Source organism: Symphalangus syndactylus, chromosome 5, assembly GCF_028878055.3.
Source record: "Symphalangus syndactylus isolate Jambi chromosome 5, NHGRI_mSymSyn1-v2.1_pri, whole genome shotgun sequence".
In the NCBI taxonomy this organism is placed as follows: domain Eukaryota; kingdom Metazoa; phylum Chordata; class Mammalia; order Primates; family Hylobatidae; genus Symphalangus; species Symphalangus syndactylus.
In genome coordinates this window covers 14,008,498-14,026,223 of record NC_072427.2, presented here as the reverse complement: position 1 = coordinate 14,026,223, position 17,726 = coordinate 14,008,498, and the positions used below count along the sequence as shown (strand labels likewise).

The following is a 17,726-nucleotide window of genomic DNA, read 5'->3' as shown; positions in this document are numbered from 1 at the left end:
GCTACCATAACAACGTCTCACAGACTGGGTGGCTTAACCAACAGAATGTATTATCTCGCAGTTCTGGAAGCTGGAAGTTCAAAACTCAGGGATCAGCGTGGTTGGTCCCATCTGAGGGCTATGAGGGAAGGATCTGCACCAGACCTCTCACTTTGGCTTGTAGATCGCCATCTTCTTGTTCCCATGGCCTTCTACCTGTATGCCTGTTTCCAAATCCCCCCTCATTGCAAGGACATCAGTCATATTGGATTAAGGCCCACCCTAGTGACCTAATTTTAACTTGATTACTTCTGTGAATATCCTCCCTCCAAACACAGTCACATTCCAAGGTACTGGGGGTTAAAACATCGACATATGAGTTTGGGGGAAAGGAGAAATTCAACCCATAACAGCAGGGTTACGTGGCCTCCCTTCCTACTCTGAGATTCTCTCATTCAACACATCTGAGTCTCTGCCCCCACAGTGGACTTACAAAATTTCTGCCCATCTGAGGCAGTGAGTAGGGAGAGGGGAGCATGTTTCTGAAACCCAAGCAGAAGGCCTATCCTTCTGCTCTCACCAGCAGCTGGCAGGGCCCAGCCTCTGGTGCCAACAAGGTGGGCTTCGGCGGCCCCAACCTGAGCAGCTCACCCAGGGGCCCCTGGCTCTGCTGGCCTGTGGGGTGGCACGGAGCCCTGGCTGGCTGTTGGCTAGGAAGGTGAGCAATGGAGTGGAAGGACACGGAGGCAATTGAGTATGGCCTCAGGCAGCTGGTGGTGAATGGCTCTAATTTAATTACAACATCGAAGGAGGCTGCGACCCACAGAGAGGGTGGCCCCTCAGGCAGGAAAGCAGCCCACTGAGCTGGTGCAGACAAGGCCTGTGAACTGGTGCTTAATTAGGCACCAGGAGCCCAATTAAGGCTTTAGGATGGCACTGATTCAGCTTGCCTCTGGCCAGGGCCAGAGGGGCCAGGTCAGCAAAGCAAGCCCTGCTGCAGAGACTGGAGGGCCCAAGGTGAGAGAAGAGTAAGCAAGGTACAAAAAGATAGGGAGAGACCAGACAGGTTGCTGGTGGCTCCTCCCAGACAGGACCATGGCAATCCAGAGACTGTGTCCCTAGGGCTGGTCCCTTCCCTGTGCTGGTCCCAGTCTCCTCTGGTTGACAGAGGGTGAGGTGAACTAGATTCGCCTTTTTGGAAGTGTGCTCCATGAAAGAGAAAAGGAGGGAGGTCTGTGGTATTAAGGCATAGGTGGCTCCCGGCATTTGTGTGTAATGGATTCTCTCTCTCTCCAATTTTTTTTTTAAATAGCAATGCATATAGTGAAAAGAAATCCAAATTGGATTAAAGGATTTAAAGCAAAAATCAAACTCCACTCCACACCCCCTGTCCTCCTCCACAGAAGCAACCTGTTAAACTGGCTTTTTGTGTGTGTATCCTTCCAAAAATACCCCCTTTCTACACATACGGAACATGTTTTAAGTACTGCACCTTGTTAAATTCTGGAAAGTATTCCATATTGACACACACCACCTCATTCTCCTTCACAGCTGCCTGGCAGTCCACTGTGTGTCTGGACTATAATTTATGTAAGCAGAAGCCATTGGTGGGCATTGAGGGTGTTTCCAATTTTTTGCCAGTATAATCAATGCTATATCGATCACCCTTGTGCTGATATCTGCAAACATATGCACATCCATAGGTTTGCTTTTCGGAAGTCTTTGCCAATTTTCATTGTTAATTTTTATAGTTACTGCCAATTACCCTCCCTAGAGGTAGGTATCGATTCACATCCTCACCTACAATTATTGAAAATACCTGTTTTCTCTTAACCTCACCAATGGGTGTATTATCAATATTAGTTATATTTACCAATCCAATGAAAAGTGGTATCTGATTGTTGTTTGAAATTGGATTCCTTTGATTATGAATGAGATTGAATATAATTTTGTTTCTTTGGAGTGGCATTGATTAAAACTCCAGAATCCAGCCGGAAGGCTTAAGCCCCCAAGAAATGGTCTTGCTGGACCTCCTGCTGGGCCACAGGGGACAGAGGTGATACCTGGGCATGAGCAGCAGTCTCACTACTCCCGGCGGGGCCCGCCATGTAGCAGGAAAAATCCCCAGTGCCATACTTTTTTCTCCTTCCTTTTGGTAACTTGCTGTCTAGGATGGTGTGAGCCTGCCTTTCCCATGTGCAGTCCTGGCAGCTGCCTAAAAGGGCTTGCAGTGAAGCTGGGGTCATTTATCTGCCCTGATAATGTCCCCAGAATGAGCCTCTAGCCTCTGCTTGCTGTTTTCATTCACTGCTTTATTAAAGATTTGTGAGGTGCCCACTTTATACATGTGCCATGCTAGGATCTGGAGTTATACAGAAGCAGGAAGTCAGTACACTTACGTATACAATTTAAAACTGTAGGGAAGGAAAAGACAAGTAAACAAGTAATTTCATTGTAGCGTGATAGGTGCTTCGATAGGGGAAGAACAACATACTGGACATGAAACCATCCAGGGAGGTCCAGGAGGCTTCCTGCAGGAAGTGGCTTCAAAGCCAAGACCATAAGAAGGGACTGCTAGCCAGGATCACATAGGACGTGTCGTGGAAGAAACCAAGATGTTCCTCGTGGCAATGTGGCTGTGCACACTGGGTACTGGGAGAGATGTGCAGGCTCAGATCCCAAGGGCCTCACAAGCCCAGTGGAGGCCATCAGGTTTTATCCTGTGGACTCCAGGAGTCATTGGAGGGTTTTCAGTGGCATGTCCATATTTGACGCTAGCCTGGCTTACTTGAGCGAGAGTGTTGGCTTAGGCAGGCACGGAGGCCTGGGGATCTGGAATTACACTCAGCATCCCCATGGCTTGATCAGCCTTTCCCAACAGCCCCGAATTCTGAGACAAAATCCTCAGCTCTCCAATACTGCAGAGATGGCGTCTCATTCTGAGATATCCTGCAACACACCACAGCCCTCAACAGTGTTCCCAAGGAAAGGACAGCCGTGGGCTGTTAGGGCCCCTGGATCAGGGCTGAGGCTGCCAATGCAGAGGACAGGAGACCAGGAGCCCTGAAGTTCTGTTCCCAGCTTTGCTGCTGATCTTTCACAAAGCATCCCTGAGTCTCCCTTGGTGACCACCTGTGAGGCATTCCTGCTCCTTAGGGACGTCATCAGCTTTACCCCACAGTGTTTTTAGCTTCTTGGAGAAAGCCCTTTTGGTCCCCTTTTCCAACAGTGACAGCCACTATTCTTTCCACATACCCAGCCCAGGAACCCAGGGAAAAAGACGAATGTGCTTTGGAGATGATTTTGGCAATCCTCGTTGATTGCTGTCCGTGCTCATAAAATATGGTGCTTCATTGTCATGGCAATTGGGGTAGCCAATTTGAAAAATAATTACTGCCTTCTTGGAGATTACTTTGGCTTCTAATTAAAATCTCAAGACTGGGATATTAAAGGTGCATTGTCAATACAACGTCCCGGATGCACCCAGCTAACCTCATTTGGGAAGGCAAAATTAATTAGTTTGTGTTTTAACACCCAGCTGTTATCCTAAGGAAAGGAATAGTCTACAAGTCGGCCACGCACACAGTCTCTAAATTGGCCAGAGCAACGGAGGAGAGATAAAGGAAATCGAGAGTGATTTGTTCCTGTATAACTCAGTCAGCTTCTATTACAAGCTGCTCGTTAAGTGGCGCTCCCGTGTCCCTGTCAGACATCGCTCAGGAGTTCTTGTTTACCCGTGGAGGCAGAATCGGAAATAAGTGGGTCCCTCTGTGCCACTGAGTTCTGGATTCATTCCGGAGCCTCATTTGCTGTTAACACCTTTTCCAGTTAGCAATTCTGGGTGAAAAGCCTGGCCCCAGATCTGAGAGGTTGGGCGTTTCTATTCCTGTCCCAGCTGGCCGCAGTTACAAAGCTGCATGCACTGCTGGCTTCCTCCTTTCTTCTTACCTACATCTTCCCATTTTTCAATTCCATTTGAGTCAAATGTTTGCTGAGTGCAACAGAAGTCACGATAATCAATCCTAGGCTATGCTACAATAACACACCCTGAGACTCCAGCACTTTAGCACAACAGAAGTTTCTCACTCTCACAAACTGTGATGTGAGCTGGCAAGGGCTCTCTTCCAATCAGTGATTCGGGGATCTAGGATTCTTCCATCTTAGGCTGACATCTTCTGACCAGGAGACTTTGAAGTTCTCCAAGGCAGGGGAAGAGAAAGTGGGAGAGCCTGCTCTTGAACACCAACCAAGAAAGGACACATTGTTTTTGTCGCGGGCTGTCGGGCCAGAACTAGTCACTTGACCCCAGCCCAGTTACCGGAGATGCCGGGAGATGTTTGTTGAGTGCTGCTGTCTCTGCAGCAGTGCTTTGGACCCAGCACGCACTGAGCAAGACGCCTTTGAATCCTACTACAAAGGGGTGTAAGATGTGGTCCCTGTGCTTGGGGAGACCACAGTACAGTTTCATGTTCCTCTTCTGGAAAGCATCCCTTCCAACTCTAAAATGACCATTCATTTCTTCTGCAGTCATAGTTCTCGAGGCCCTTAGCACAGAGGCAGCAGGACCAACGACCTTCCCAGGAGCCCACAGCTCAGCAGGAAAGGCAGGTGTGCACAATGCATAAGACTATAGCCAGGGAAAGATACTGGTGCACAGGTGACCACAGCTGCCCAGAGACAGGGCAAAAGTGCAAAGGAGTGTTGATCTGAGCCTTGATAGGAGGAGGTGCCATGAAATAGCACAGTAATGAATTTTCAGCCTGGGTTGCTAAGCACAGTAAGTAGAAACAAAGCTGATGGTAATCAGCTGGAGGTGGTTAACTCAGTCTGACTGGGGAGATGACGGTAGAACAAAGGCAATATTTCCAGGAAGACAGGATGCACGTGCTTAGTTTCTGGAGGTGGGAAAGAGAGTTCACCACAGGGATCAGTGGGGAAAGGCATCTAGGGGGAGCACCCAGCACATGTGGAGGCCCAGCAATTGCCTGAGTAACCTCAGAAGCACCTATGGGCCACTTGGACGTTTCATCGCTGATTCGATTCCTCTCTCCCCCTTTCCGGGCATGGCATTGATGGCCTGAAAAGAAATTCATTTCTGAAAGCCTTCCCCTACTAAGACCTTGCTATCAGAAAATAAACAAACCATGGTTTATCCGGCCTGTGTCAGGGCTTGAGTTCACTTAGGAAGTAAACATCGGCGGGATGTTTCATGCGGGGACACCATGGTAGCTCGACGATCCCTGGGTAATATCAGCCCACAGCTGCAGCCAGCTCATTCCCAGCCTGGTGAGTCGCCATGGGGTGAAAACTGCTCAAGAACCAGGAGCCTCAGACACCTGTGTTTTATCAAACTCCGCCTAACCAGCTGTTTGAGAAGCTTGTCTCTTCTCAAGCAAGTCACACTGGACTCCCGCGTTTTCTCCTCTAAAATGACAAAAGAGGACAAGTTCAGTCTAGGAGGCCCATGCATTCACCACACCGACATGGCCTGTGGGATCACCCGGTAAGGCTTCACATGGTGTTGTTTTGTTTTGTTTTTGAGATGGAGTCTCGCTCTTGTCACCCAGGCTGGAGGGCAATGGCGCGGTCTTGTCTCACTGCAACCTCCACCTCCCAGGTTCGAGCGATTCTCCTGCCTCAGCCTCCCGAGTAGCTGGGATTACAGGTGCATGCCACCACGCCCAACTAATTTTTGTATTTTTAGTAGAGACGAGGTTTCACCATGTTGGCCAGGCCAACTCCTGACCTCAGGTGATCCGCCCGCCTCAGCCTCTCAAAGTAAAATTTTAATTAGTTGCCAACATTTAAAAATTTGGAGAATTTGCATAAAAATCCCGATTTCTAATACAAAAAAAATCTGAAGATCTGGGACCACCATACTCAACAACAGTAAGACTGGCTACCCGTCACGATGCCCCAGTCCTCACCATTCCCTATTGCCTTCACAACACTGAGGCTGGGTGTTCGCTTCTCCTACACGTGTCCCAAATCCCAGCTCGCTCAGTCACATCCCCTGCAAGGCTGCTGAGCTAACTGAACTCCCCAGTCCCAATCACCTTTAAAACTCTATGACTATATTCCTGACACTTCTTCTTTTTCTCTAAATGTATCTCATTCTTGGGTCCTTTTGGCAGAACCACCTACCAGTCATCACAGGAGTTCTTGGGTGTAGCTGCACATCTGAATCACTGGGGGAGGCTGTGAGAGTCCCAGCGTCTAGGCCACACATGGTAGTGACATCCAGGCAGCTTTTAAAGCTGCAGGTGGTTTCAGTGTGTGGCGTAGGTTGAGAACTTCTGCATTAGAGCTGAAAATGCAATGGGCTAGTTTCGGAGGGGGTGAGCTCCCCGTTACGGGACGTAGTTAAGCTAAGGTGCATGAATACTTTGCAGGGATGTGTGAGAGGACCCCAGCATCAGCTGCTGCTCTTCTGGGATTCTTCTTCTCTTTATAGTCCCCCTGCCTTTGCCCCTCTGGGATTCTTCTCCTCTTTACAGTCCCCCTGCCTTTGCCCCTCAAAGCCTCCCAAGCTTAGCTCCGCGGAGTGTAGATGCTGCTGAGGTGGTCGAGGCAAGGGCTCCTTATCCAACGAACCCCAAGCTCAGCATCAAACATCCCCGAGCCAGCACGTCCCTCCTGCCTCCTACATATTAGCTGATGACTAAGCAGATGGTCATGTGGGGTAGTCCCAGGACAATCACATTAGACCAGCCACATTCCCAGCCACCCACCTATCTGTTGTGTCTGTTTCATGAAGGTGAAAGAACAAGGACTTGGGGTCAGAAGGCCTGAAGGGAGGACCTGGTTCTACCCCTTGCCATCTGAGCATGTTGCTCAATCCTCCTGCCCTGTGTGGAGCCTGGGTCTGAAGTGTGGGCCTGAGTCGAGGACACACTGTAAAGTGGTAGGTGAGGGTAAGATGCTGAGAGAGGGCCAGATCTCAGCTGGGTGATACAGAGGGAAGGAGGGAGCTGTGCAGTGTGGTTAGGAAGGTTTGGAGAGAGAGAAAGGGGCATGAAATAGGCCTTTCAAATGAGATATTTAGCCCAGAGCTCAGAGCAAAGTGGAGACATGGGCCAGTTATCTAATAACCCTGATCACAACACAGCCTCTTAAAAATTCCAAGGCATCTTGGGAGTTCTTGAGAGTGGCACCAGTTCTGTACGTGGCTAGTGGGACACCCCACCCATAGTCTGCCCCTCACATTCCCAGAACTTCTTGGAGACTGGTACCACCCTGCCCCAGCCCTCTACCCACCCCATAGAAAATTGGCTGTGCTCCCCTGGAATCACAAATATAAGAGGAAGAAGCCCCAAAAATACATATCTCTTCTGGGAAGTATCCTTTCCCATTCTGAAATAACCATCCGCTTCTTCAGCCGTCATGAGCCTTAGCACCGAGACAGCAGGAGAGATAACCTTCCAGGACCCCACAGCTCAGTGTGTAAGGCAGGCATGGACACTGCAACCCCTGGCACACAGGTCTCCATGGGTGCCCAGAGGGACATACTTAGCACAGCTCAGAGATGGGCAAAAGCTCAAAGGAATCTCGATCTGAGCCTTGGTAGCAGGAGGCATGAGGAAGTAGTGCAGTGCCATGGTAGCTGTGAGCCAGACCTTCTGGAGAGGGTGCAAGTGTTGGTGGGAGCTGAAGCTGGCAGGTGGCAGGGACCAGGTCTTGCAGAGTTTCTGAACTATGGAACTTGGATTATAGGTGGAGCAGGGAGAGATTTCGGAGAAATGCCTGGGAGGCTACTAGGTGGAGGACAGATCACGGTGAGGCGCTGCCACTGCAGAGACTTCTGAGAGATAGCGCGGGGAAGAAATGACGAAGATCTCAGTGTCCACAAACACTTGCTCCTGTTATTTTTCAATTGCGCTGTTTGCGGTTACCAGCCAGAGCCATTGCCCTATTCTGTGTCTGCCTTTGTCCCTCCCTCGGGTTTTCAGTTGAAAAATTCAGCTGCAAGGAAGTTTCTTGGCCCAGACAGGATGAAATTAGAGAAAGTGCGAGGAAAGGGGTCTTCGAAGGACAGGCTTATGAAACAACCGCGGTTTGTCTAGGGGCTCCTGTCATGCGCGGGAGGCTCCTGTAGTGCCTGGGAGAATCGTGTTCACTCCGATTCTGGCCACCTAGGACCACAGCCTTCATCAGCAATGTCGAAGGGGAGATTCAAGTCACCCCATCCCCATAGTCAGGATGGGGGGTGTGAGAATGACGATTCTCGAGATGCATTTTATTTCATCAATTGTTACATAATTAGGTGACTCACCGAACTTACATAGGTTATTGATAATCTATAACCTCATCTGATTCACAGGCTAACACCTCCTACAAACACACAAACAAAAGGAGCTGCAAAAGGAACAATTTTGCAAAAATAAAGAAGTATTTGGGCTTCTAGAAAACCTGTCCCTCCCACCCCAACGTTTCAGCTAAAAGCACTAAATCATATTAAACAGTTTCATCTTTCAGCAACATGTAAATGTTTTCTCTGACATATCTTTACTTCTGGCCTGAATTTAATGGGTGTGTTTGATTATACAGTCACATGCATCTCTGCAGAGATGTCAACAGAAACCATGCTGGCCTTCGCTTTAGTTAGGGAGGGGAAACCATGGAGTTTGCTCGAGGACAGAAAGATGCGAATTGTGTCCGGTCTAGAGACACAATGGTAAGAAATCTGTGGTAAGGAAAATGTCTTCCTACCAAGGCATAAGCATTGCCTTTTAAGGGATTCAGCCTACGGTAAGTGGAAGATTTTACTAGAAATAAAGACGTTAGACCACGCATCAGCATGCGTTTTGAGTCCCAGAGGGAGAATAACTGTGATGGAAGGTAAGATGATGACAAACAGAATGGATGTTTTCCCACTTTGGGAGAAACTTCTAGATTTTCTTGGAATGTTGGGACCTGGAGGATATCTTGGAGATCACCTAGACTGTGCATCATCATTGCATAAATGTGAAACATTAGGTTCAGCAGAGAGATGTGGCTTGCTCAAAGGCACACAGATAGTTGGTGACCAAACTGTCACTAAAACTCAGGTCTTGAGTTACTTTCCCCCTCTGAGCCTGTTTCTTAGTCTGTGGAATGCACGTAGTCTCTTCCTCACTGCATTCTTGGCTAAGGTGCACCCTGCACCCTTCTCTCTTCACTTATCTTTGTTTCCTCTCATAACCCTTTAACAGAGGACTTGAGGCAGGAAGCGGGGACTCTTTTTCAGAGGTGGATAGGTGGATACATCAAGATGTAGTGAGCGGTCTTTAGAAGAAAGAGAGTGGGCAGAACCCAGCCTTGCATGGCAAACCAGTGTCCAGGGCCCCCAGGGTAGTCACCCGTGATCAGAGATGGGTATCAGAGATGGGGTCCTGCAGCAGGGACAGCAAGGAAATCTGAAGACACTCAGAAGGCAAGGACCGAATCAGGAATGCAGATCCGCAAGGGGACGTCCCATAGGACTCTCCGAAAGGCAGCAGGCACCACACAAGAGCCAGTGTTTTCTCAGAGGTCAGCAAACTGCTGCTCAATGGCCAAGTCTGGCCACACCCATGTGTGTTGTCTGTGGCCCTTTCATGCTACAGCTACACAATGGTCAAGTAGTATTGGGATCATTGTGGCCTAAAAGCAAAAAATATTGATCATCTAGCCCCTTACAGAAAAAGGTTGCCAACTCTTGCTTGAGCTGTCCACGGACCTGAGTTCAAGTCAAGTGCTGCCCCTTTCTAGCCAGGTAACCTTGGACAAGCTACTTTTCACTTCAGAGCCCCATTTCTGCATCTGTACTCACAAAAGGTTTGTTTTGAGGATTTCATAAACTCGTGTCTGTGACCACATCCAGGCTAAGGAGCAGTTCAGTTGCTTCCTGTGCTTGTCAGTCCTCTGTGGAGGGAACCAGGGATGTGTGGCTTGATCGGTCCCTGGAGTGGCAGAAGGCAGGCTGCTGAGCAGGATAAAATTTTTGTCTTCCTGGAAAGGATGACTCACTAACCCATGTTTCGTTTTTTTTTTTTTTCTACTTGTTCTTTTTTCCAGATACTGGCTGACCAACAAAGTCCACATCAAAAGACCCACCACCGGCCTCTTGATGTATACCCTGGCCACACGTTTCTGCAACCAAATCTACCTCTATGGCTTCTGGCCCTTTCCGCTGGATCAGAACCAGAACCCAGTCAAGTACCACTATTATGACAGCCTCAAGTATGGCTACACCTCCCAGGCCAGCCCGCACACCATGCCCTTGGAGTTTAAGGCCCTCAAGAGCCTACATGAGCAGGGGGCTTTGAAACTGACTGTCGGCCAGTGCGATGGGGCCACGTAGGGTGGGCGCCCCATGGGACTCAGTGGCTCACATTTCCTGCCAGCTACACCACAGGCAGATGGGAGTCGGGGTGGCACAAACAATAGAACAAGCAGGCTAGTGGTTTTCTTTGTTAAAGTGTAAAACAGTGACCAGAATATATATATCTATACCTGCATATATATATTGACCTGAGTATTTATAACTGTGTGGTGTTCATCTAGCATTAGGCAGATAGGCCACAGGAAGAAGGTGTGGAGAACCCACCTGAACCAGATTGAGACTCAATCCATCTTCGGGGGTGGAAGGACTTGACATGAAAAGAAGCCAGTCCCATGACTTTGGATGACAAACTGCCTCCTGGCTTGGAGGGATCTTTGGGCTCATGGATGAACGGAGAGCCACCCGTTGTCAGCTGCCCCGAGCCTCTGGGATATGTGGATTCGGGGAGAGCCGAGGCCCAGAGGGGACACTTGACCCAGTCTAAAGTGGGTGCCATTCATGGAGGAGAGGGAGGTTGGAGAGTTCAACCGGGCAAAGGAGCACAAGGAAGCCAAGCAGCAGAGGCCCCATCGGCACAGGGGGCCTCTTTCCACGAACTTAGAGTTTGACTGCCCAAGGGACAACACGATTGACTCACACGTTTCAGACAGGCCTCCACGGCTATGGAGAGAAGGCTGGAGGAGACACAATGGATGGTTCATGTTCTGGCTTAGCAAGAGCCACCAAGAACTTTGGGTGAAGCAAGCAGATGACAATGAAGAGGAGTAATGTTCCGAATCATGTTTTTGAAAAATCAAGACCTCCTGTTAAGGGCCCACTTGACCCTAGAATAAGGCAGGAGAATGTCTAAAATCTAGTTACTTTGGGTGTTTTTTAAAGCAATGTGAGTCCACTGAGGAGGAAGAGACCCTGGGATTTCACCCTCTGGGTTAGTCTCTGTCTCACCCTGTTAGAATGTCATGAGGGACTGTACTGTCCCCTCTGTCACCAGGGAAGCCACAATGAGAGCTTGAAAGGGTGCTGTCAAGATAAATGTCATCCTTCTTAAAATACATATGATTGCCTTTTTGGGTGCCTCACAGAGCCCTAGAGTGTGAGACCTGAAAGAATGTTCAGTATCTCTAGCTCCATGTCCCTGCAACCACTCTCGTTTGCCTTCTGCATTCTGCACTCTGCGGGGCCTTTGCAGCCAGACTGCTGTATCAATGTCACTTTCTTGTCACTTTCCTACCCTGATGGTGACACTAGCCCACACCAAGCTCCAACATTGAGGTTTTCAACTCTGCAGGGAGAGGTTCCAATGTCCACCCCACCCCCAGGCACCCGCCTCTTCCCACAGAAGCAATTTTAGAATTTTGCAAAATTCTTTTCCCCTTATTGAGATTAAGATTTAAGATTTTTTAAAAAAAAAATACCCAAAGCCAAATGCAGTTCCAAATAGTGGACATAATCTTCCAGGCAAATCTGGGCTCGATGCCTACAACTTAGGGGCTGGAATCACAGGTCTCACATAGAGAAATATCCAGCTTGATTTGTTAGTTGTATTCCTTCACCTGATGAGTAACAGTGTTTTAAAACATATTTGAAAGATAAGTAAAAAACTACTATCTTGAAGGTGAAGGGAGTCAAGAAAAGTAATCAAGACCTGCTCCCAAGCATATGAGACCGGATGTAATTAATCAACGGCAATGCAGAACAGGACCTTGGCTCTAAATTAATGGTTGACTGGAAGGGAGTGGAGGAGGCAGAACCATTAACCCTACGCAAGAACACTCCAGCCCAAAACCGTGAGGAAGGTGATATATCTCTGCATTTTCCCTTGTTGCTTGAAGTCTGTGATTGGGGATTTGCGTTATAAAATGAATATTTTAAAAAGAAACAGCCCTAATAGCCTCTGTGGGAACTGAGTGGTTTCGGACTCCTCACAGGCGGTGGAAATAATTAGTACCATATTTTATACACTCCAGAGCCTTTCATCTTGAGGATCTCAAAGACCCTAGAAGACATTTAATTTCTAAAGCTTGAAGTGCCCCGGGGAGCAGGTAGAATTTCCAGCAGGGCGTTGGTGGATTAACAAAGGCCTTGGATTCCAGAATGTTTCATGGTAAGCGCTGCGGAGAACCCACATGTCAGGTTCGGGAGTTGGCCCTGAGCTCTATCCACCAAGCCAGCACCCCACCATCCCTTTGCAGGGGAGTCAAAGGGCCAGAACTCTTTGAGGGACCAGAACATGGTTTTCTTTCTGCCTATCTTAGTCATGGCTCCTAAAATTGAAGCTGATGTGAGCTGGAGTGCAAGGAGTCCTTCCACCTTGACTTCAGGTTCTCTCTAGAGAAAGGTTAGAGACCCCAGGACAATCAACATGTGCACTATTTCCCTACTCGACTTGAGTCCTGTACTGCCAAAATGGCCTGGCCATGTGATGGCGGAGCTCCAGGGGCCTTGGCTTTCCCTGGCTCATTGTCCTTCTCCATCTGGGCATGCACAGTCGGGGGCCAATTATCCTTCCCTGCCCATTCAGAGTTCAATTTGAGCCTCCACTGCAGTTCCTGGTGTGGGCCAGCTGGTGTTGGGTGGCCCCAGGGAGTCACACAGCCTGTACCCGGCCCCTAGATCCTCTGCTTTAACTGCAGGGTCACAGCCATCCCGGGAGAATGCGCCTCCAGCCTCAGCCGGCCCTCACTGCTGACAGGCACCCCTCTGTCACCTCCTGCCACCTGTCAGATACCCAGTCCGCCCACCATCAGCCACCCGAGTGGTTCCGACCTCCATTCGCCTCAAGCCCCAACAGGCCCCCGTCATTCTACTTCACGGAAGAGACGGGGCCTTCTGAAATGAGATCTGCCCTTAAAATCTGTTCTCTTCTCCTTCCCCTTTCTGAGAAACATCATCCCCACCAGTTACGTTTCCTGTACACCCTCACCCTCTCTCCTCCACCTCTGTCGCCTCTGCGCATCAGCACGCACTGACTCCTCCTGGGCTGGCTCCTGCAGCCTCTTCCCTTCCCTCCTCCACCAGCCCCAGGAAGGGCCTCCAGCACCCACGACTGCCCTTCCTCTTGATGCCCCTCGGCTTCCCCCCAGCTCCTGGCAGCAGCGTCCCAGCGCCTCCACGTTGCCCCTCTCACCTCCCAGCTCTCTACGCCACTTGGCTCTGCAGCGACCCCTCCTGGACGCTTCCTGGCCCCTCAGCACCCAGAATGCCACGTTCTTGTGTTTTTTTCCCTCCTCATTTCCCAATCCCTCTCAGCCATGTATTTATTTATATATGTATGTATTTATTTATTATTTATTTATTGAAACCCGTACTTTGATTGACAAAGGAATCAAGGTAGATCTGACCAGTATTCCCCTCTCTTGTCCTTGCCCCACCACGTGGACATGCCTTACACTGGCGTCCTCTCCTGGGTCCCTCTGCACTCTCCATCAGCAACCTCACACCTGCCTTCAGACCCAGCTGCACCTTCCTAAGCTGCCCCTGCCCCATCTCCTCTCTGCAACCCAGCCCTCTCCTGAGCTCTAGGCTGGGATTACACCCACTGGAGGGACACTCGCCCCATCTGCTCTCACGGCAGCACCATCAACTCAACACATCAGAAGCCAAGTGGATCATCTGTGTCCCCTTCCCCCACAATCCCTCCTTTTTCTACTGAAAGACCCGTGATCGCATCAGCCACCTAGTCTGAGATGCTGACGTTATCTTCGACTAGTCTCCCATGTCCTGCCTTGCTAATTCTTCCCGCTAGCACTAACCTTGCCTCTTTACTTGTCACTTGGACTATTTCAGCAACAGTCTCATCTCCCAGATTACCTCTGTGCGCACTGACGCATTGTCCAGTCCATCCTGAACATGCACAGTGATTTTCCTCTCCCGTTGCACACAAACCTTTAAAAGTTCCCCGGCCCATGAACAAATTTACAATTCTCTATTCTGACATTACAGACCACCGGATAAGGCCCCATTCTTCCTTTACACCCTCCCCTGGTCAGCCTAGGAGAGTTGTTTTTCCTGGAAAGGGCGCCTGTGTTTTACTGTCTCCGTGCCTTTGGTCTTGCTGTTCCCATCCCCTGGAATGCTCCCTTTTCTTCCCTCAAAGCCCATGCGGAAACCACACCCTTCATGAAGCCCTCCCTGATGTACCAGCCACTGGGATCTCTCCCTCTGCTGAACCACCGTAGCACTTTATTTGTACCTTTCTCATGGCACTTACCATATTCTGCCTTGTATTATAGTTATTTGTGCACTTGTCCTTTGACTGTTCCTAGACTGTAAGCTCGCCAAGGGCAGGGACTGTGTTTTATTCATCTGTATCCATCACAGCACTAGGCGTGGTGCATAGCACACAGCAGTTGCTCAATAAATGTTTGTTGGATTAAATCCTTAATGCCTGTAGAGGGCTTTATACTTAAGGAAGTCATTTTGCATCTATAATATCATAAGAACCTCTGAAAAATCATGTGGGTTGGACCAAAGCAGAAATCATTATTCCCATTGTATAGGTCATAAGACTGAGGCCAAAAACCTGCATGAAGCCTCATGGCTTCCTGGTAGAATGTTCATCCAGGTCTTCTCATCATCACTTCAGGGCTTTTTCTGTTCATCTTTGTGGTTGGGTCACTGTAAACTGAAAACTAGCCCTATGCAGAGGCCTAGACACAGAGACCTGGCAAACCTCAGCATGAACCCCATCAACACAGGCAAAATCTCACTCCTTTCTGGGAAGGACAAAAGCCATTTGGGTTTTACGAGGCCTGGGAGGTGGAGCTGTAGAACCCCCCTCAATCATTCCCACTGTTGTTGTTGAGGGTAGGAAACCATCCTTCCAGATGGCAGGGAGACAAACAACTCCAGAGGGCTGCTTTTTGATAAATCTCTTCATGCCTAATTAAGGCTCCCTCTCCAGAATGAATGGAAGAAGATGTTTACTGATGCCAGTCAGATGGGACTCCAGACATGTGTACTGCCTCATGAATGTCCTTAATGGTATCCCCAATGACACTGACAGTCTGCCCCAGCCTCTGTCTCTCACCAACACTGCCGAATGTCATCTCTTCTCATCTTTATCTCTGTTCTTTGCTTCCTGTCTTCAGGGCTCTTCCCTTGGCATTCGCCAGGAGCAGAGTGAGCCCAGAGAGCTGAGTGGCATCCCTTCTTCTTGGGTCTCTGAGCCCTGACCTGGAGCAATGCTGTGAGATAGCAGGAAAGGAGGGGAGTGTGGAGTGGGGAGCACTGTATGCCACTCCTCATAGAAGCAGAAAACAAACAGGCTTTTGTTCCGGTGGCAGGTCATCCACAACAATGAGATGTTTCCATGGTTACCATCTAGAAGCAATCTCTTAGTTGTTTGGGGCTTTATGATGGGGGTAATGTAATTTCTGTTCTTAGCAATCCAGGTGACAGGGCAATTTCCATAGATAGTCCACTGAGCCATCCAGCCCCAGATCATAGTTTCTCTAGAATCATACTAGTTGTCTGCAGCCAAAGCCCAATAGAACCACCCAACAAAGAGCATTAAAGGTCCCTTGTGGCCTTTCTCAGTCTTGCTCACCGTTTCCTCAGCCACCTTTCCCTAGAACCTGGGGTATGGGAAATGGGGCTACTATGGGCTTCCAAGAACCATGTCAACAAAGACCTCAATTTCTCCAGCCAGGACAACATTTTTAAATATTTAAGAGCGTTCTCCAAAACTGACCCAGCACCAACTATGAGCAGCCATCCCTTAAGGAATTAATAGAAAATAAGGACCCAATGGCCAAGAAGTGGGAGGACTGCCGTGCAACCCACAGGGACCCTAGAGTGATGGGTCCAGGCAGTCATGGGGGGAGTGCAGCCCTCCATTCAGCACACTGAGGCAAGTCAAATGGGGTTGGTGCAGGAAAACGCCCTTTCAATTTGTTTCCAAGTGTCTTTATTTTCTAAAATGAGACTGTAATGGTGGAGCTGCTGGACAAAGTCAATGAAGGGATGACTGGCCCGTCAGAATCCTGAATGCTTAAGAGAAGTTGTGTGTTTCAGGGAAGACCACTCTGAGGCAAGCTGTTTTACTGCATTCTCACTCCAGTAGCCTAGGTGGGTAAAAATATAACTCACTGTAATAACAACAGCGGGACAGGTTGCTTGGCTGCATCTTGTGTTCACAAAGCTTGAAGTGCCCTGGTCAGGAGCTCTGGAAGGAGTACCAGATGATCTGAAAGCCTGCCGTCAAGAACCTAGAGGTCACAAATGAGACTTGGCTCTGGTATTTTTTCATCTGTAAAATGGAGAAGACACCTACCCACCTCCTTTATGGAGTTATTGCAAAAATGCAAATACAGGACAAGGTATACAGAGAAATTGGGTAGTGGGAGTGGGGATGCTCAGTGTTATAAAGCAAGTGAAATGTATGCAGCTGTGAGTTTTCAGGATTCTGCTTGTCCAACATCAGATCACATCATTGCCCTGCTTAAACCCTCAGTGGCTTTCCTTCATCCTTGCAAGAAAATTCCAAGCATCTTACCATGGCTTACAAGACCTTGAGCCCTCCTCCCTCTGGCTCCCCGTTATTCTAGTGTCAGAGCCTTTGCACTTGTTGCACCCTCTGCCTGGAAATCTGCTTCCCAGCTCCTTGCCTTCCCTCTCTGTCTCATCTTTCATGCTTCAAATTGAATGTCACCTCCTGGGGAGCCTGCTCCTTGTCTCCCTCAGCTAATTACTTTCTATTATACGACACATTATCTTGCTAGGTGGTCTTCATAAACTAAATTATCTCATTTATTTTGTAGTTCTCAAACCCAAGGACCCTCCTAAAAGATCCCAATGCTCAGGCTACACTCCACACAAGTTTAATCAACATCTCTGGAAGCTGAGCATGGACATCTTCCAGGCTCACGGTCAGAACTGAGACACAATGACATATCTGCTCACTAGTTGATGGTCTGCCTCCCCTTCTAGGATGTTCCAGGGGGACTTGTTTTCCACAGGGGTCACCTATGCCCTGGAAGGTGGAAGTGGCCCTCCTCCAAAGTAATTGTTGATGACTCTGCCTGGGGTGCTGGCAACAGGCTAGCAATGTGACCATATCCCTGGTGCTCTCAACAGGTACAGGCCAGCTTTGAATTTCCCAAGGGTGACACTTGACCCCCTGCAGCTCCAGATAAATGTCCAGCATTTTTACCCATTAGCTGAGCTAGTGGGTGGAATTTTTCCAGTCCCCGTTTGACCCGCTCAGAGAATTTCATGAGCCTTGCCTTACCCAGGACGTTCTTTCCTGGCTTGTGCAGGCTTTAGAACTCCACCCCCAGCCCCACCCCAGAGACCTTTACGAGCTCAGCTGAACATTGGAACCACTGGAGGAGCTTTAAAACCTCCTGAAACCTAGGCCTGGCCTTCAGGGAATCTGATTCCTTGGTCTGGGGTATGGCCCGGCATCTCCTGAAGCTCCCCAGGTCACGCAGAGGTGCAGCCC

At 49.1% G+C, this 17,726-nt stretch overlaps 1 protein-coding gene and 1 long non-coding RNA gene across 3 annotated transcripts in view; one reads left to right on the top strand and one right to left on the bottom strand.

Annotated features, from left to right (window-relative positions):
- The window catches only part of ST8SIA2 (ST8 alpha-N-acetyl-neuraminide alpha-2,8-sialyltransferase 2), a 75,908-nt gene extending 61,242 nt beyond the window's left edge, over positions 1–14,666 (top strand). For both annotated transcript variants that reach the window (XM_055277134.2, XM_055277133.2), the window contains one exon: positions 10,015–14,666. In XM_055277134.2, coding sequence (XP_055133109.1) covers positions 10,015–10,300 — 286 coding nt within the window. In that variant the 3' untranslated portion in view covers positions 10,301–14,666. The remainder of the gene's footprint in view (positions 1–10,014) is intronic.
- Positions 14,667–16,173: 1,507 nt separating this feature from the next.
- Positions 16,174–17,491, bottom strand: LOC129481951 (uncharacterized). The gene is made up of 2 exons (XR_008657556.2): positions 17,186–17,491; positions 16,174–16,347 (listed from the first exon to the last, which is right to left on the bottom strand). It is a non-coding gene; the product is annotated as an uncharacterized lncRNA (long non-coding RNA).
- Between the last annotated feature and the right edge of the window lie 235 nt (positions 17,492–17,726).